At 43.6% G+C, this 21,203-nt stretch overlaps 1 protein-coding gene across 1 annotated transcript in view; it reads right to left on the reverse strand.

Moving 5' to 3' along the window:
* Positions 1-21,203, reverse strand: part of ANKDD1B (ankyrin repeat and death domain containing 1B) — a 61,299-nt gene that overhangs the window by 4,155 nt on the left and 35,941 nt on the right. Inside the window, 4 exon segments of the mRNA XM_043921123.1 lie at positions 2,327-2,422; positions 10,949-11,047; positions 13,503-13,601; positions 17,596-17,682. Coding sequence (XP_043777058.1) covers positions 2,327-2,422; positions 10,949-11,047; positions 13,503-13,601; positions 17,596-17,682 — 381 coding nt within the window.

Below are 21,203 nucleotides of genomic sequence, written 5' to 3' on the forward strand. Positions count from 1 at the left end.
GATGTTAGGAAGCTCCCATTTGAACCATTGAATTTAATGATGGATGATTAGGTGGTTAGGTAGTTGAGTAAATGGATATGAGAGAGAGGGGTAATTTCAACAGTTTCTCTAATCTTCTCATTAGGAACCATTTTATATTAGACCAGGATATAAGCTTCTTTAATAACAGAGTTTTAAATAATAAAATAGCAATAAATAAATTTGATTAAAAAAATGTTAAGGATATATATTAAAAAAAAACACAAGACCTCCTCCTACTCCAGACTTCAGGATCCCAGTTTTCACCAGGGGTTAACAACTCTTAGCATTTTCTGTGGGTCTACATCACCAGCTATAGACGTGCATTATTTATTATTTTCAAAGTTCATCTAACTCTCCCATCTTAAAGTTTGGCAAGGAAAGAGGCCTTATTCGTCTGGTAGAAAAATGATTTATTCTCATCTAGGAAAAAGAATCTAAAAATGCTAACAGGAATTAAAAATAGAACCAGTGAATATTCCTATTTTTAAAGAAAATGTGAAAACAACCATTTAAAAAACAAGCAAAAAGATGGAACCTGGGAAAGTCATCCTCAATAAAACATGGTGATGATCTAAGAAAGTGAGAGTGAGGCTAGACCAAGAGGAAGAGGAAAAAGAAGATGGAATAGAAATCAGAGGGAAAAGGAGAGCGATTAAACAGAATTCTAATTGTCAAGCGTTGTCAACTTTGTCAAGTTTGTTGTGTCTTAGAGGCAAATAAGAAAAGTCTGGGGAGGACAGAGTGGACTCTGAAATAATCCCCATGTACCAGGATTATTGAGCCAATTAAACAGTACTGTGAGCAAAGAGGCAAATCAGTGCATTTTGCCCTAAAAGGCCTTAAGGGGACACTTCTCAGCATTGGCAAATTAGACATCCTTCCGGGCATGAGGTTTCCTCAGGGGAAGAGGGACTAGGACCTAAATTCTGGCTCCAGCCTGTTGGACCAGGGATTCAGTCTAGGACAGGAGAGGGTGGTTGTCTAGTAACGAAATCCCTGCCCAAAGGAATTGAATCTTGGTGGGGTGGGGGGGGTGGGAATTCTATCAAGATGCTGCATGAGTAGCAGCTATCAGAGGGAATACTGATGCAAGAAGGCAGAGGAATGTCCTGGTGACCAGTTTTTGTATTCTTGAGATGAATAAGGTTTGCATGACCATTGCAGAATACTTGAGTACTGAACAGCCAGCACAGTGGTATGTCGCAAACTGCAAAACTCTAAATAGGAGTAATATCTAATAAAAATATAAAGCAAAAGATTTTATTTTAACATCTTTGAATTTGGGATTCCTAAGGTATCTGAATAATCACTGGCTGCTATTTCAGCTCTTCTATCCCCACCTAGCAAAAGCTTCACCATTTCTGTGCAGCACACAAAAATGTCAAACGTTTGAGATGTGGATAGGACTGACCTTTACTAATGGTCATACTCATTTTCATTATTGGTTTCTTACTAGAATACATATATCCTCAGTTCATCAGTGCTAGAGTAAATACTTGTGTGAAAGTGTTTTAATTGTTTCTAAAAAGTAACTTCCACAAACCTACCTGGTTTGCCATCTTTGGGTATTTATATTTTGTGGGCTTGTAGTTAAAAAGAGGAAGAAAAATTGTGTCCAAATAACGTAGTACTTAAACTTTATATCATAAAGCCACATTTAGAATTGCTGTTGCTTTAATGCTTTCTGAAATTTAAATAATGCAGCCAAATAAAAGACAAAGATACAAAAACTAAATACGAACTTCCCCACCAGGACTGATGGCCCAGATGGTAAAGAGTCCACTTGCAATGGAGGAGACATGGGTTCGATCCCTGGGTCAGGAAGACCCTCTGGAGAAGGGAATGGCAACCCACACCAATATTCTTGCCTGGAGAATCCCAAGGACAGGGGAACCTGGCAGGCCACAGTCCATGGGGTCACAAAGAGTAAGACATGACTGAGTGACCAACCCATCCGAATGACACCTGACCACTTAGTAGAATGGGAGTCTGGGAACTTCCAGAAGGAACCATGTCTACCAGAGACTGTGACGGCAGGCACAGCCAGCAGCGTAGACGGGCCTGCTTGGCCCCACTGAGCCCTACACTTCTGCTCCCACCACTGCGACTAACACAGGATGGAGAGGAGGAGACGCAGCTGGTCACGCCACGGACGGAACAGCACAGGACGAGAGGCGTGAAACCACACTCACAGGGCCCTGGCCACTGGGGAGAGAAAAAGAATCACACAGACCGCCCCTCCCGCCCCGTCAGAAGAGGGGGTTGGAGAAGAGGCCTCTGCTGAGCTGACCTGAGCCTTTCTTACCTCTCTCTAGGCATAGTGCCTCTCAGCTTTGATGAGCACGTCCATGCGGAGACTGCGGCTGCTCCTTGCGGCCACAGCCAGGGCAGTCTCCCCTTGCTAAAAGCCAGAAGTCAAAGTGTCAGACAATGTGGAGTACTGGTGAGGAGCTCTAGCTTTGGAATAAGGGGCCCTGGATTCAAATCCTGACTCTACTGGGGAAATTACAAGACGCTTGCTCCTTGGAAAAAAGCTATGACCAACCTAGACAGCATATTAGAAAGCAGAGATATTAGTTTGCCAACAAAAGTCCATCTAGTCAAAGCTATGGTTTTTCCACTAGTCATGTACAGATGTGAGAGTTGGACTATAAAGCAAGCTGAGCACCGAAGAATTGATGCTTTTGAACTTTGGTGTTGGAGGAGACTCTTGAGAGTCCCTTGGACTGCAAGGAAATCCAACCAGTCCATCCTAAAGGAGATCAGTCCTGGGTGTTCATTGGAAGGACTGATGCTGAAGCTGAAACTCCAGTACTGTGGCCACCTCATGCGAGGAGTTGACTCATTTGAAAAGACCCTGATGCTGGGAGGGATTGGGGGCAGGAGGAGAAGGGGATGACAGAGGATGAGATGGTTGGATGGCATCACTGACTCAATGGACATGATTAAGTAGTCATCAACCTACTTAAGTAGGCTCTGGAAGTTGGTGATAGACAGGGAGGCCTGGCATGCTGCACTCCACGGGGTCACAAAGAGTCAGACATAACTGAGCGGCTGAACTGAACTGAACTGTGGCAATCCACTCCAGTATTCTTACCTGGAAAATCCTATGGATGAATAGCCTGGCAGGCTACATCCATGGGGTCACAAGAGTCGGACACGACTTAGCAACTATACCACCAACATTGCTTCCTTGTGGGGAAAATGTGGGCTAGTGCTCAGCTTCCCCAGGTCTCAGTAACTTCCCCTCTGTGTAGTGGCGAGGGGCAAGTGTGATAACACATATTGCATACTTAGAACTGCTTGTGGCACATTGTAATGGTCTAAGAGATGCTAGATGTTGATAGTGTCGAGAGCTGTGTCAATGGGGCAAGAGAAAGGATTGTGGCTTAGGGACCCACCATCAACAGGTGATTTTTTTATACACACGCTATCAATGAGAACCCAAGCATTTCTCTAAGATTGGCAGGGGTCACTCTGGCTCACTGCACTGGGAAGTCCTCAGCAAATAAATAATATGATCACACACACTTCTCCTCCAAAAGCTAACTCCACCTGTGGCACAAACGTTAGCTAATAACCCATGCCCGCTTCCCCCACCAAATTGCCTTTCTTCCTTTCTTCTAAAAGAGATCTCCTGATTTTAGCTGGGCATTTGGCCACCGGAGTATTTCCCTAGCCTCTCTTACCCTTTGGTATGTGAACTAAGTACTGACCAGTGGCATATAAAGGAAGCAGCACATGCAACTTCTGGGAAGCATCCTTACAGAGAAGAGGGATGTCATTCCCCTTCCTTCCCTCCTCCTCCCCAAGTGGAATGCTGACGTGCTGGCAGGAGCCCAAAGAGCCATGTTAGATCAGCAAGTGAAGGCCACCTACTGAGGAGGGTGGAGTAATAAAACAGCAAAGGGATGAATTTTATTCAGAATAAATATCAATCATGGTAACACTAATATAGAACTCAACTTCCTGGACTCCTATCCAGAGATTTTTCTATTATATCATACCACCTCTAAACAAAGATGAGGGGTTAGAATCTTAACCAAATCATTCATGCATGCTCAGTTGCTAAGTCATGTTGGATTCTCTGTGACCCTATGGACTATAGCCTTCCAGTCTCCTCTGTCCATGGAATTTTCCAGGCAAGAATACTGGAGTGGGTTGCCATGCCCTCCTCCAGGGGATCTTCCCGACCCAGGGATCAAACCCCCATCTCCTGCATCTCCTGCATTGGCACATAGATTCTTCACTACAGCGCCACCTGAGAAGCCCTTGGAATGACCAATAAAGGCTGTTCTAGACCTAATTTGGGGGCATAAATGTCCTTGGAGCCCATATGGCACCTCACAAATTACAAATGGCATATCTTTGTCAAGGTGGGTATAGTTCACAGTTCCCCTAGATTTTGAGCAGTGCCCAAGCCACACATCTATACTATTTCCCCAAGCAAAAGATGCTGGTTCTCATTTGCTTTCCAAAGGACCCATGGAAAATCTGCTCAGGGATCCTGAAGATAATCAAAATGAATGGTCAGAAAAAACCTCAGAAGGGACTTCCCTGTATGTCCTGAGGCTAAGGCTCCCCGTCCCCAATGCAGAAGGCCTAGGTTTGATCCCTGGTCAGGGAACTAGATCCCACATGCCACAACAAAGACCCAGAACAGCCAAATAAACAAAAAAAAATTTTTTTTAAAAGAAGAAAGAAAAGAAAGAACCTCGGAAAGAAGTTCCAACCTCAGAAACCCATGTTTCTATGCTCAGAGATCCAGAAACTTATCCTGATAAGTCTCTCACATGTCTGAGTATTTGTGAAATGCAACTCCCACCAATTCAAATGATTTGTCTGCTAGTCCAGACACTAAGACCCAGGTGAACCTAAAAATTAGAGCTGAAAGTAATCAGCCTCTAATCAAAAGAGACAGTAATGAAATTAAGAAGAACTTCATTCTGCAGGCATTTAGCAAGCATCTAATTGTATGCTATCTAAATTCTGGCTTGTAAAGCCGTCTGAATCACCATAATTAGCCTATTTTGGGAAGGCAGCATTCTGAGAGCCAGAGGTTTCAAGCTCATAGGAAAACCTTTGCAGGGAGCATGGCTGGAGTAGAAATGCAGATACTTGTGCTGCTGAGGGTACGTGGCCCTCTGGGAGCTTTGTGACCCTGAATGCTGAGAGGACAGGGAAAGTCAGCTTTACCCCCAAACTTGGCTCCTTCTTTCCCATCCAGTGTGTGTGTGTTAGTCACTCAGTTGTGTCCGACTCTTTGTGACCCCACGGACTGTAGCCTACCAGGCTTCTCTGTCCACAGAATAGACCAGGCAAGAACACTGGAATGGATAGCCATTCTTCCCGACCCAGGGATCGAACCCAGGTCTCCTGCATTGCAGGCAGATTCTTTACCATCTGAGCTACTAGGGAAGCCAGACCAGACCTTCATTCAGTCTTAGAAACAGTCACTTATCTTTGGTAAAAATCATGGGAACAGGGAGAAAAGAGAGTTTTTCTTCATTAATTACATATGTCCTGGATGCCAACTAGGCACCAGACCCGATGAGAAAAGAGGGAGGAGGAGAAAGGAAATCTGGAAAACAGATCATGAGGCCCAGGAAACTGTGGCTTTTGCTTTGAAAAGAGAATCGAGCTATAGCAGAGACATGTTCACTGGAATATTCAATCCACTTGATTAGGGGCCCAACGTAAGTTCCCTGTCCAATGCTATGGATTCTCTACTCACCAGACTGCCCTGGAGGTGTTGTTGACGAAAAAATAGAATAAAATACGAAAGAAAGCATGAGAAGCTACTAACGCTAAATGTTAACATTGGGCTGGACGAAAGTACCTTTGGGTTTTTCTGTAAGATACCGTGACAGAAAAACCTAATTGAACTTTTTGGACAAACCAACACTAACACTAAATGTTAATGGAGTTAATGAGCCACCACTGGTGGAATTTCACCTAAGGGATGGAAATACGGCTGGTTTTGTTTTCCTCCCCTGTGCTTTTCTATGTTTTATAAACTGTATACTTTATGTTCAGAAAAAGAAAACTGATGTACAGAGACAAGTAAAATAACATTCCACCACTTCAGAGTCCACAAACATGAAATGTGTGGTCTTGAAATGGACTAGGGAGGATGCAGGCTTGCAATGGGAATCAGGGATGCCCTGAGCTCATGACCAGTGACGGTAAAGACCTAGAAGGAAAAACTGCAACTTCTAGAAGTGCTGGGGAGCCAAGCAGCCAATAGCTTTGGCTTTGATGCTCAGCCTTGCCTCTTACAATGTTGATGTTTTACAACATCAAAAACCTCCCATGTCTTCTCTTAAAAACTGGGATAATTTCATCCACCTCGCAGAAGAGACGCAAGAATTGAACTAAGATGTGATTGTGAGTGAGTGTGAGTACCTAGCAGAGCTGCCACACAATGTCTTCTTTTATATCTTCTCAGGAAAGCTGGGGCCTAACAGATGGTCACCCAAACCCCTCCATGGTTGAGCCTGTAGAATTGCATCACATGCAAGAAATAAAGCTGTCCATCTTTAAAAACAAATATAAAATATGGCTTAATGGTGCAAGCAACCCAAATGTCCACTCACGGATGAGCAAAAGGTGGCATATTTACAAGGAAATATTATGCAACCTTAAAAAGCAAGGAAATTCTGATACATGTTGCAACTTGGTTGAGCCTTAAGTACACAGTCACAGAAGGGAAAATACCATAAGATTCCACCTAGATGAGGTACCCAGAGCAGTCAAATTCAGAGACAGGAGGTAGAATGGGGCTAGGAGAGGAAGAAATGAATGGTATGGTTTATAGAGTTTCAGTTTTGTAAGATGAAAATGTTCTGGAGGTTGGCCATATAACAAAGTGAATGTTCTTAACATTACAGAACTGGACATTTAAAAATGGTTAATGGAGACCTCCCTGGTGATCTGGTGGTTGAGATTCCATGCTATCAATGCAGGGAGCGTGGGTTTGATCCCTGTTCAGGGAACTAAGATCTGACAAGCTTCCCAGGTAATGCTAGTGGTAAAGAACCCACATGCCAGTGCAGGAGGCATAGGAGATATGGGTTCAGTCCCTGGGTGGGTTGGGAAGATGCCATTAGGAGGGCATGGCAACCCACTCCAGTATTCTTGTATCAAGAATTCTATGGACAGAGGAGCCTGGTGGGCTATAGACCATAGGGTTGCATAGAGTTGGACACAACTGAAGTGACTTACCCTAAGCATACAAGGATAATTTAAATGCCCATGAGTTGGAAACTAAACAAATGATGTTGTGTTCTTACCACAGTCCATTATGTAACTGTAACAAGAGAAGAAACTCTCTCCAAGTGCTTATATACTTATATATAAAGTATACTGCTTTATACTGGCAAGGGGAAAACGCTAATGTAGGACAGTGTGTGGTCCTTCAGTCCCTCAGTCAGGTCCGACTCTTGGCAACCCATGGGCTGCAGCACGCCAGGTTTCCCTGTCCTTAACTATCTTCCGGAGCTTGCACAAACTCATGCCCATTGTGTCAGTGATGCCATCCAACCACCTCATCCTCTATCACCCCCTTCTCCTCCTGCCTTCAATCTTCCCCAGCACCAGGGTCTTTTCCAATGACTCGGCTCCTTGCATCAGGCGGCTAAAGTGTTAGAGCTTCAGCCTCAGCGTCAGTCCTTCCAATTAAAATTCAGGTTGATTTCCTTTAGGATGGACTGGTTAGCTCTCCTCACAGTCCAAGGGGCCCTCAAGAACCTTCTCCAACACCACACTTCAAAAGCATCAATTCTTTGGTGCTCAGCCTTCTTTACAGTCCAAATTTCACATCCATATATGACTACTGGAAAAATCATAGCTTTGACTAGATGGACCTTTATAGGCAAAGTAATGTCTCTGCTTTTTAATATGCTGTCTAGGTTGGTCACAGCTTTTCTTCCAAGGAGCAAGCATCTTTTAATTTCATGGCTGCAGTCACCATCTGCAATGCTTTTGGAGCCCCCCAAAAAGGAAGTCTCTCACTGTTTCCACTGTTTCCCCATCTATTTGCCATGAAATGATGGGACCAGATGTCATGATCTTCATTTTTTGAACGTTGAGCTTTAAGCCAACTTTTTCACTCTCCTCTTTCACTTTCATCAAGAGGCTCTTTAGTTCCTCTCTGCTGTCTGCCATAAGGGTGGTGTCATCTGCATATCTGAGGTTATTGATATTTCTCCCAGCAATCTTGATTCCAGTTTGTGCTTCATCCAGCCCAACATTTCATATGATGTATTCTGCATGTAGGTTAAATAAATAGGGTGAAAATATACAGCCTTGATGTATTCCTTTCCCAATTTTGAACCAGTCCATTGTTTCATGTCCGGTTCTAACTGTTGCTTCTTGACCTGCATACAGATTTCTCAGGTGGCAGGTAAGGTGGTCGGTATTCCCACCTCTTAAAGAATTTTCCACAGTTTGTTGTGATCCACACAGTCAAAGACTTTGGCATAGTCAATAAAGCAGAAGTAGATGCTCTACTGGTTTTCTCTTGCATTTTCTATGATCCAACGGATGCTGGCAATTTGATTTCTGGTTCCTCTGCCTTTTCTAAATCCAGCTTGAACATCTGGAAGTTCTCAATTCACATGCTGTTGAAGCCTAGCTTGGAGAATTTTGAGCATTACCTTACTAGTGTGTGAGATGAGTGCAATTGTGCAGTAGTTTGCGCATTCTTTGGCATTGCCTTTCTTTGGGGTTGGAATGAAAGCTGACCTTTTCCAGTCCTGTGGCCACTGCTGAGTTTTCCAAATTTGCTGGCATATTGAATGCAGCACTGTCACGGCATCATCTTTTAGGCTTTGAAATAGCTCAACTGGAATTCCATCACCTCCACTAGTTTTGTTCACAGTGATGCTTCCTAAGGCCCACTTGACTTTGCATTCCAGGATGGCTGGCTCTAGGTGAGTGATCACACCATTGTGATTATCTGGGTCGTGAAGATCATTTTTGTATAGTTCTTCTGTGTATTCTATCTTTTGTGAAATGGACCTAAATTGGAGAAACCTTGTATCTTGAGTATATGTGCTGCCGAAGCGAGCACTAGAAACCTTGTATCTTGATATTAACATCCCAGTTTTAATTGAGATAAGTTGTTAATAATTTTTATCCTCAACAATAAAATATACATTCTAAAATACAAATTATTTATTTTTTTTAAAAAGATGATAAATTCACAAGGTCCAAGAATTTACAAATTAGTAAAGATTTTCTAGTAAACATTTCCCATCCACCCCTACCCTCTATTGTCTGGCTCTCATGCTATCCTTGCCATACATACCCATTATCATAAATTTCTTCTCTTCTTTCCAGAGTTTCTTTATGTATAAACAGAAACATAAATATATCATACCCTTAGTCCATTCCTCCATCCTTTTTTACAATAGTATATACTTATATTGTCTTAGATGTTGAGTGCTGCACTCAATATGCCAGCAAATTTGGAAAACTCAGCAGTGGCCACAGGACTGGAAAACATCAGTTTTCATTTCAATCTCAAAGAATGACAATGCCAAAGAATGTTCAAATTACCATACAATTGCACTCATCTCACATGCTAGGAAAGTAATGCTCAAAATTCTCCAAGCTAGGCTTCAACAGCATGTGAATTGAGAACTTCCAGATGTTCAAGTTGGATTTAGAAAAAGCAGAGGAACCAGAAATCAAATTGCCAGCATCCGCTGGATCATAGAAAATGCAAGAGAATTCCAGTAGAGCATCTACTTCTGCTTTATTGACTATGCCAAAGTCTTTGACTGTGTGGATCACAACAAACTGTGGAAAATTCTTTAAGAGGTGGGAATACCGACCACCTTACCTGCCACCTGAGAAATCTGTATGCAGGTCAAGAAGCAACAGTTAGAACCGGACATGAAACAATGGACTGGTTCAAAATTGGGAAAGGAATACATCAAGGCTGTATATTTTCACCCTATTTATTTAACCTACATGCAGAATACATCATATGAAATGTTGGGCTGGATGAAGCACAAACTGGAATCAAGATTGCTGGGAGAAATATCAATAACCTCAGATATGCAGATGACACCACCCTTATGGCAGACAGCAGAGAGGAACTAAAGAGCCTCTTGATGAAAGTGAAAGAGGAGAGTGAAAAAGTTGGCTTAAAGCTCAACGTTCAAAAAATGAAGATCATGACATCTGGTCCCATCATTTCATGGCAAATAGATGGGGAAACAGTGGAAACAGTGAGAGACTTTCTTTTTGGGGGGCTCCAAAAGCATTGCAGATGGTGACTGCAGCCATGAAATTAAAAGATGCTTGCTCCTTGGAAGAAAAGCTGTGACCAACCTAGACAGCATATTAAAAAGCAGAGACATTACTTTGCCTATAAAGGTCCATCTAGTCAAAGCTATGGTTTTTCCAGTAGTCATGTGATGTGAGAGTTGGACTATAAAGAAAATTGAGCGCCGAAGAATTGATGCTTTTGAACTGTGGTGTTGGAGAAGACTCTGAGAGTCCCTTGGACTGCAAGGAGATGCAACCAGTCCATCCTAGAGGAAATCAGTCCTGAATATTCATTGAAAGCACTGATGTTGAAGCTGAAACTCCAATACTTTGGCCACCTGATGCCAAGAACTGACTCATTGGAAAAGACCCCGATGCTGGGAAAGATTGAGGGCAGGAGGAGAAGGGGACGACAGAGGATGAGATGGTTGGATGGCATTCACCAACTCAATGGACATGAGTTTGGGTAAACTCTGGGAGTTGGTGATGGACAAGGAGGCCTGGCATGCTGTACTCCATGGGGTCACAGAGTCAGACACGACGGAGCGACTGAACTGAACTGATTCTAATCCTGCCTCTCAAGGCTCACAGCCAACAGGGAGGACTCAGCAAGCAGCTCAGTTAAACAGAGTGAAGTCCATGGACTGACCTTGTCAACAATCTTCAAGTTACAGCCAGCCTTCAGCAGGGTTTCCACAAGTTCCACATTTCCAAGATCAGCAACTACATGCAAAGGAGTCTGCAGCCTCTGCCATGAAAAATTTCAAAAATATAATTCAGCATGTTAAAGAGAGAAGAGAGTTGCATAATAAAAAGACAAAGGGAAAGCAAAGGTGTCCTCCACAGGCATAAGGGAAAACAGATAAGCTAACTTATTTTTAAACAGGAACAGGAGACATTCATTGCTGTTATTTATAACAATGAAAGATTGAAAGGAAGTTACATGCTTAATAAGGAGACTCATGAGATAAATTATGGTATATGCACATATGGGAAAAGTAGGCATCACAAATAACTTCTTAAAATAATTTCAATAAGGGACACCTACAGTAGTAATTTCATAGAGATACAGTGAAATGGTGTGTCGAGGAGGCAGGAATAAGGAATTACTGTTTAATGAGTATGAGTTTTCAGTTTAGAAAGATAAAACTCTGGAGACAGTGTGAGAGTTATGCACATGGTCAATATGCTTAATGCCACCTAACTGTACACTTAGAAATGGTTACAATAGTTAAGTTTTATGCTACATCTATTTTGCCACAATAAAAAATAATTTCAGAGATTTGTAAAAATGGAAAAGTGCTTGTAACATTTAAAACCTTAGGGAAAAACACTCTCTGGCTGAGCTCAATTTACATATAGAAATAGAGGAAGAGAAGAAATTGCATTGGTGATGTTAAGAATGATAACATCTAGATGGAGGGATTAGAGGTTATTTTTACTGCCTTCTTGATGCTTTTCTCTATTATACATTATAGTGTATAAAAGGAGTGTCAGCTTTTAATTCCTTTCTGAAATAACCATTTTCCCACAAAAAGGACAAGAGAGTCTCAGAGAAATAGATGAAATCACAAGAAAGTCACCCGTCTTACACCTCCCACCAAAAGAAACTCTGATGTGAAGGCATTTCTAAAACGTTAGCACGGACAGGAACACTGGTTGTGATCTAGCCCCACTCCTACACCAGGGGGACGAAGCGACTCTCCCAGCGTCACACAGCTGGGCAGAAGCATCTAGTCCAGGACTCTTCCTCCCAGAGCACAGGGCCAACCTGCTTGGCATGTTAACAGAATTAATATCAAAAAGCATTCACTAAAGACCCACTTTTAGGTGGCAATGCGCCCCTCTGGAGGCTCATTATCTAAGATATGGAAAAAACACTGACAGACTGATTGAAAGTCTGTACCAACATGGAACAGAGACAAGTGTCACACACCAAATACTCACAAAACCTCCCAATGGCAAAACTGCTAGAAGTCCAGAGGGCAGGAAATGCAACCTAAATATTAAGAGAGCTCTCTTTCTTTGGGGGGATTAGAACCAAATTGTAAGTTTTTTAGCTTATTTATGTCTCCTTACTTTTATACACTGTGTGTATTCCTAGTCTAACAAAAACCATCAGTGATGAGGAGTTTGACACCCTGGATGGCGGTCTAGCAAGCCTCATTTGCTGGAGTGGAGGTAGCCAATTCTGGTGAAACCAGAACCACTTGTGAGTTCTGTCCTTGTGGAGAGAAAGATGCTGCCCATAAGAAAAGATCTGGGGCATTAACATATCTAAACACACATGTATGTTTAATAACAAGGGGGATTTCTCTTCCCCCACACTTTTGGGATAGTAGAAGACCAGGGAGGAGAATGGTCCCTGGGGAAGGAAGGGACGGACAGGGAGTTAAGTCCCCATTCAGCTCAGGGCACCCGTGACCTCACAGGTTGGAGCTGGAGCAGAGATGGGAATCAGTGCTCTGGCTTCACAGATGAGGAAACCGAGGACTACCCAGTGGGTAAGTTCAGGCATCCTCACCAATCATGGCCACTCCTGACCTTGCAGGGGGCAGCCAGGAAGGAGGGAGAGGTCCCGAGGCTCATGGGTTAAGACCCCTCTCTCTGAGAGTTTTCCTTCCCACTCCTGGCCTCTGGAAGAGGGCAGCCCGTCCCACAGCGGGGCCCGGTGCAGACAGCACCCACCCCCATCCTCTTAATTCTTCCACCTCAACATTTCCATTTCTAGCCAGTGATGGATGCCTTCTACGGAACATTTGATTCTGCTCCAATGGACTGAATTCATGGTGATTTTTTTTTTTTAAATTTCAAGAGGTCTCTTTTGCCTTATGGTCTGTCATACAAAGCTTCCTTCTGGGGGAAAAGTGTTCTCTGCCAACTACAACATTTCACACTGGGGGAGCAGCTTTTGATTTAAAGAGGCTCTGGCAATTTACCTCCGAGCTACTGTTTATCTATCCAAAGCACTGGGCCTGTTAAATGTGAACAGTTTAATAATGCACTGGCTGAATCCCAGTTGTGCATTTGAAAAAGACAAAATATGTGTGTGCAAGTGGGAGTGAGGGTGAGAGGAGGAAAAGGATAAAAAATGAATGTGCCTGTTCCTCCCAGGAACCTCGAACTTGATCAAAACCACCCTTAAACACACACTGAGTTGAAACAAGAAAACTGACTCTCCAGGTTCTGACTTGCTGGCTTACCAGATTTAAGATATCAGCGTCATGCCGTGCACTTAATAAGCTGTTCACCACTGTGACATGGTTGTTGAGAACAGCTAAATGAAGAGGGGACACCTTCGGCTGCAGAAACAAATGACAATTTCAAATTCAAAAAATTCTGGCTTCAACATTCAGATAAAAAAGTGACCCATTTCAGCAGATAACCCCCTGAACACTGACACGGCCCAGCATGGTGGCGAGTCCTTCAGTAAGTCTTCAGCAATCACTTGCCTGCCGAGGTCGCACAGCTAACATGCTCACCAGCAACCCCACCTCCCGCATCATTTATTCTAGAACTTGATTCTGAACACCTACTATAAGCCAGGCTCTCTTCAGGATGCTAGGGGTTCAGTCAGAGCCTATGAATGGATGAAATCTATGGTTTTTCCAGTAGTCCTGTATGGATGTGAGAGTTGGACCATAAAGAAGGCTGAGCACTGAAGAATTGATGCTTTCTAACTAGGGTGCTGGAGAAGGCTCTCGAGAGTCCCTTAGACAGCAAGATCAAACCTGTCAATCCTAAAGGAAATCAGACCTGAATTTTCACTGGAGGGACTGATGCTGAAGCTGAAGCTCCAATACTTTGGTCATCTGATATGAAGAGCTGACTCACTGGAAAAGACATGATGCTGGGAAAGATTGAAGACAGGAGGAGAAGGGGATGACAGAGGACGAGACGGTTGGATGGCATCACTGACTCAATGGACATGAGTTTGAGTAAACTCTGGGAGATGGTGATGGACAGGGAAGCCTGGTGTGCTGCGGGCAATGGGACCACAAAGAGTCGGACATGACCGAGCGACTGAACAAGAACAAGGGGTTCAGTGGTGAACATGGCCCAGCCTCAGGAATCGTTCATCAAGTAGGGAAAGTGACATTGATTTTTTTTAAGTCACAAAATAAATATACGGTTACTAATTGTGTTAAGTACCTTGGAGGAAAACTGCAGAGTAGTAAGATAGCATGTGTGCGGGTGGGCTGAGGGCCAAACTTGCCAGAGGTCAGAAAAAAGCTTTCCTGAAGAATTGACATCTGAGCTCAAATATGAAGACTAAGAAACTACTGAATAGCTTAACTGTGGGACTTCTCAGAGCCTTCAAAGAGCTAGAGTGCAGTGGGAATAACCACAATAGCAGTCATATTCCATATTTCCTAACTTGCCTTGAACTAGGGCTTTTTCTCCCGAGAGCGGGTTGGAGGACTAACACCCCCTCACCGAGGGTACAGTCCATGCTCAGCCCTCCCGCGGGTGCAGTCTGACCACCGCGTATTCGCCAAGCCCCTACAGCCTGCTTTCCTCCCCCTTTGTGGCTAAAATGCCTGTCTTCCAGCCACGCGCTCAGTCACCTGCAGCGCAGGCTTCTCACCAGCTCTGCCAGGCTCAGTGCCCCCCTGCACACTCACACACACAGCCTCTGGCTGCCTCACTCCTACCCAGCTGCCCCTGGCCCCGGGGGCTCCAGAGAAAACACCTCCCTGGGGGTAGAAAAGGCAGCTGCAGGATGAAAAAAGGCGAGGAGGACACAGTTAAGGTGTGAGAGTCAGGTGAGGGGCATCTAGAGGGGAGGGGCGGGGTTGGGGCGCAGGGAGCGGATGCAGTGAAACCGTGTGGACCACAGAAGCTGGCTGAGAGGCTGAGGGAGGGGAGAGAAGGGGTGCAGATGCCTCGAGGGTGGGTGCAGAGGACGGGGCACGGTGCCGCTCAAGCAGAGACATGACGTTAGTCAGCATCGGGTACGCACATACAACGCGTCCTCCCAAGGGTACTACTACACACTCACGTCCCCAGTAGTTGAGTTCAGTTCAGTCGCTCAGTCGTGTCCGATTCTTTGCGACCCCACGGACTGCAGCACGCCAGGCCTCCCTCCATCACCAACTCCTAGAGCTTGCTCAAACCCATGTCCATTGAGTCAGTGATGCCATCCAACCATCTCATCCTCTGTCATCCCCTGCCCCTCCCACCTTCAATCTTTCCCAGCCTCAGGGTCTTTTCCAGTGAGTCATTTCTTCCCATCAGGTGGCCAAAGTATTGGAGTTTCAGCTTCAGCATCAGTCCTTCCAATGAATATTCAGGACTGATCTCCTTTAGGATGGACTGGTTGGATCTCCTTGCAGTCCAAGGGACGCTCAAGAGTCTCCTCCAACACCACAGTTCAAAAGCATCAATTCTTCGGCACTCAGCTTTCTTTATAGTCCAACTCTCACATCCCTACAGTTAATATTCTCATATCCCCAGCAGTTAATACTGTTTAAAACACTAGGCTGACAGCTTTTCATTCACAACCACCCCAGCAGTTAGGTCTTCTATTCCACACTTTACGTACTGAGAGAGTCAGTTCCTAGGTAGGTTGATAAGAAGTCCGGGTCCCTGAGGAGGAGAAAAGGGTCTGGGGCTCTCAAAGAGGAGACAGGGGTCTAGAATTCTCAAGGAGGAGGAAATGACAAAGTCTTTTTTTTCTCTCTACATTCCGTAGTCTTAGTCACATAAAACGTTTTTGCTTTAAGCCCAGAACTGATGATAACACAACAAACAACTCAGTTTAAACTCTGTACTAAGGATTATATAACAACAATGTATCCTGCTTGAGGACAGTTTCTCCTTCTAGAAAACCTTCTGACTAATCCTGTTATCTTAAATTGTATATTATGGGAGTGGGTCTGGTAAGATCTTTCTATTGTTAGTTCTAATCCTGTCATCTTAAAATGTAAATTGTGGGAGTGGGTCTAGTAAGATCTTTACCACCTTAGACATTCTTTTGATTCACTGTAATAAGTAATTAAAAAGTATCTAACTCCCTTGCTAACACCAGCAAGGGGGGCACTCTCCATCCCCCTTCAGATGTCTATGTCAGAAGCTTTCTCTGCCCCTTCTTATACTTTAATAAAACTCTGCTACACAAAAGCTCTTGAGTGATCAAGGCTGGTGCCTGGTCCAGAAGCTAAATCTTCTTCTTTGGAGATCCTGAATCACCTAAGCTATCAATTCGAGACACAGAGGTTAAATCACCTCCTGAGGCATCTGAGCTAGGAAGTGGCAGAGACTGGATTCGAACCCAGATCTTTCTGACTCCAACATCAACACCAGCCTCCTTCCCACAGGGGTATATGGATGGAAGAAAGATACAGTGATTGAGCAAAGAACCCAGCAGTACTCAGAGCAGGAGGAAAGGAGGGGCAGATGGGACCTAAAGCTGTGTACATCAGACTATCCAAGGGTGAGCATGGGCAGTCGGAGACAGATGCGGTGGAGGGGCAGGCTTTCCATACAGACCTCTTCTGCTCTGGGAGGGCCTGGTTTCTATGACACCAAGCATGAAAAAAGAGAACAGATCCCTAATCCCAGGGACATAGGGAGGGCCCTTCCTGCTGGGACTACCAGCCTTGCTGTGACCCCAAAACCTCCTGAGAAACAGGAGGCATCCTTGGATAGACCAGGCAAATTCAGAGCTTCTCATGCCATTCTCCAGAAACTACCAATCCTGGTTTAAATCACATCCCTTCTCTCCAGTTAATACAATAAATAGTAATGGCTTAAGCAAGATCAGAGGAAAGAATATTCTCCCAGGAGAAATGAAAGTAGAGTGAAAAATAGCATCTAATTCCAGCACAGATGGCCTTTGTTAATTTTGCCAGGGCCAACTTCAGAAAACCTAAATCAGTACAAATGACTGACTTTCAAAAGAAAAACAAAATCGGTCAGCAAAGGGGGAAAAATAATCCTTCTCCTGCCTATTAACAGCAGCTTCATCATTTTCGCAGACTGATAAATTTAATACAAGAATGGCCATCTCCAGACACATGAGAAAGTTTAACTGCGGCAAATATAAATATTTAAAACACAAAGATTTCGTTTTGTTCAGGAACTGCAACAACTTTCTAAAATTCAGCCCTCGGATTCTATTTCTCATGATTAAAAGTCAGTCTGCAAAAGGAGTTGGTCAGCCCTCCCAGAAAGAATTCCTCCTTTGTGATCACCGTTCCTCCCCTTCCCCTCCCCAGTGTATCTGCAAGCAGCATCTTACAGCACAGCCAAGCCTCAGAACTGGGATCCAAGTCCATGTTACCTTAGACTCACTTCCATCTTCTGGTGCAGATCAACGTTCTCACTGAGAAGAAAGCTGACAAGTGATGCACGGCCGTTCTGGGTTGCACTGATATTGATCTGTAAGAGACAGGTGGAGAGAAAAGGCAGGGAGGGATTCCCATTAGAATCCAGCATGCTTTCTGGTGTTCTTCTCATGGTTATCAATGAATACAATGAAACAGTATGACTCTTTTTTTTTTTTTTTCCCCAGTATGACTCTTTTAAAGAGAAAATTCAATGTGCTTCTGATTATTGGGCAGGGGGGTGGTGCTCTTTGTTGCTTCTAGGGGAAGAGTCAGGTCCTAGGCATGCCTCAGGCAAATATGAGCTAAAGCCAGGAAGTACGAAGTGAACTGGGGCCAAGTCTTCTCTCTATATAACCAGCTAACCCTCTCCTTGAGCCCGAAGAGATGAACTTGGTATTGGCCCCAGAAATGCCTCAACCCTCTCATTCTATTTACTAGCTACTGTCCCCTTGCAGGCACCACCTCATAACAGCATGAAAGTGTTAGTGGCTCACTTGTGTCCAACTCTTTGCGACCCCACGGACTGTGGTCCACCAGGCTCTTCTGTCCATGGAATTCTCCAGGCAAGAATACTGGAGTGGGTTGCCACTTCCTCCTCCAGGGGACCTTCCTGACCCCGGGATCAAGCCCACGTCTCCTGCGTTTCCTGCATTGCAGGGGGATTCTTTACCACTGGGCCACTTGGGAAGCCCCTGATTATCCTGTCCTCCTGCAAAAGTCCTTGCAAGAAGAAAAGCTTGAAGATAATAGCGTATGGTTCTAAGCCACTGTGCTTTGAGTTGGTCGGTTATAAAGTGATAGGCAAGTGGAACAAATACTCACAGGATTGATAGACACTCTGACCAATGGGAATCTAGCTTGAGCTAAATGCCTAAATGACTTTGAATAAATGGCCTCTCAAGGATGGGCCTCTATGTCTTCCTCTGCGACAATAACAGAACCACCTATATTACTAGTTTTCCATTGCTGCGAATAACAAATCACCACAAATGTAAGTGCCTTAAACAATACAGATGTATTATCTTACAGTTCTAGAGGTCAGAAGTCTGAAATAAGTCTCACTGAGTGAAAAGAAAGTCCTATAGGGAGGCCTTCAGGAGAATCCATTTCTTTGCCTTTTTCAGTCTGTAGAAGCCACACACACCCCTTGGCTCTCAGCCCTCCTCCTTTACCTTAAAGTCAGCAATGGGGTGCTCAGTCCTTCTCATGTTACATCCCCCTGACTTCCTTGCTGGCCTCATCCTTCTGCTTGAAAGGACCCTTGTGATTACATTAGGCTCACCTGGATAATCTCTTTGTAGGGTCAGATGATGATCAACCTTAATTCCCCTTTGCCCTGTGACTTCACAAACTCACAGGTTCCCAGGATCCTAATGTGGACCTCTTTGGGGGCTATTATTCTGCCACCCACACCATCCTACCTCTTTTTCTCAAATCATCACAATACTTGGGAAATACATGAGCTAGTAAAGGTGTATAATGATCTTAACTATCATCTCAATTAAGTCACAAATATTTATTGAGCACTTATTATGTGTCAGACCCTATGTTAGATAGTAGGGGTGTGGACATGATTAGACTGACAATATCTCTGATGTTACATTCCAGTAGGGGTGGACAATCAATTGATATATAGATCAGTAGACTGGTAGATCAGTAAATCAACAGATTCAGAATAAATCCATCTATTAGCATCTAGATATTATTAGAAGAATAACATCAGCTAGTGGCAATGAGCATGCTAGAGTGAGAAGTGAAATAGTGTGACTAGATGATTATTTTCCAGTGAGTGATCAAGAAAACTTTCTTGGATAGGGTGACATCTAGACTGAGATCAGAATGGTAGGAATTGTCCCCTAATGGAAGGATCTGATACAGAAACAGGTTTGTAAAGAGCCCAAAGCCAGGAACCCAAAGAGCTGTAGGGGCCTGTGGCATTTCATCCCCAAGACACAATGGGCACAGAGTGTACGACCTTCAGACTTTTTAAGCACCAAAGAAATATTTGAAATCTTAAAAAAAAAAAAAAAAGCTGGTTCCAAAATACCAAAAGATAACCACAAAATTGAGTTGAATAAATATTTAATCAACATAGTCATACTTCATTGATTGTTAAATGCAATATTCATAAAGTATTCATTACACTGTAAACAATTTGTAGGTTAAATTTTTTCACTTCCCTCAAATTTTCAAGTATGGGCAGAGTTCTAAGAAATCAATCATAAATTAGGGTGGTCTAAAAGTGCTACAGTCAATATGTCAACAAACTTGAAAAACTCAGCAGCGGCCAGAGGACTGGAAAAAGTCAGTTTTCATTCCAATCCCAAAGAAGGGCAATGCCAAAGAATATTCAAACTGCCATATAACTGTGTTCATTTCACATGCTATCAAGGTTATACTCAAAATCCTTCAAGCTAGGCTTCAACAGTACATAAACTGAGAACTTCCAGATGTACAAGCTGGATTTAGAAAAGGCAGAGGTCAAACTGCCAACATCCACTGGATCATGGAGAAAGAAAGGAAATTCCAGCAAAATAGCTACTTCTGCTTCATTGACTATGCTAAAGTCTTTGACTGTGTGGATCACAACAAACTGTGGAAAAATTTTTAAGAGATGGGAATACCAGACCACTTACCTGTCTTCTGAGAAACTTGTATGCAGGTCAAGAAACTGTTGTTAGAACCAGACATGGAACAATGAACTGGTCCCAAATTGGGGAAGGAGTACATCAAAACTGTATATTGTTACCCTGCTTATTTAATTTATGTGTAGAGTACATTATGCAAAATACTGGGCTGCATGAAATACAAGATTCCCAGGAGAAATATCAACAACCTCAGATACGCAGATGATACCACTCTAATAGCATAAAGTGAAGAGGAACTAAAGAGCCTTTTGATAAAAGTGAAAGAAGAGAGTGATAAAGCTGGCTTAAAACTCATGGTCCAAAAGACTAAGATCATAGCATCTGGTTCCATCACTTCATGGCAAATAGAAGGGGGAAAAGTGGAAGCAATAACATTTTATTTTCTTGGGCTCCAAAATCACTATGGATGGTGACTAAAGCCATAAAATTAAAAGATGGTTGCTCCTTGGAAGGAAAGGTATGACAAACCTAGACAGCATATTAAAAAGTAACCTCTGGAAAAAAAAAAAGTAACCTCTGCCACTCTGCCAACAAAGGTCCGTATAGTCAAAGCCATGTTATTTCCAGGAGTCATGTACAGATGTGAGAGTTGGGCCATAAAGAAGGCTGAGCGCCAAAGAATTGATGCTTTTGAACTGTGGTGTTGGAGGAGATTCTTGAGCGTCCCTTGGACTGCAAGGAGATCCAACCAGTCCATCCTAAAGGAAATGAGTCCTGAATTTTCATTGGAAGGACTGATGTTGAAGCTGAAACTCCAATGCTTTGGCCACCTGATGCAAAAAGCTGACTCATTGGGAAAGACCCTGATGGTGGGAAAGACTGAAGGCAAAAGGAGAAGGGGACAGGAGAGGATGAGATGGTTAGGTAGCATCACTGATTCAATGGACCTGAATCGGAGCAACCCCAGGAGCTAGTGGAGGACAGA

This window comes from Cervus elaphus, chromosome 12 (genome assembly GCF_910594005.1).
Source record: "Cervus elaphus chromosome 12, mCerEla1.1, whole genome shotgun sequence".
NCBI classification, from domain to species: domain Eukaryota; kingdom Metazoa; phylum Chordata; class Mammalia; order Artiodactyla; family Cervidae; genus Cervus; species Cervus elaphus.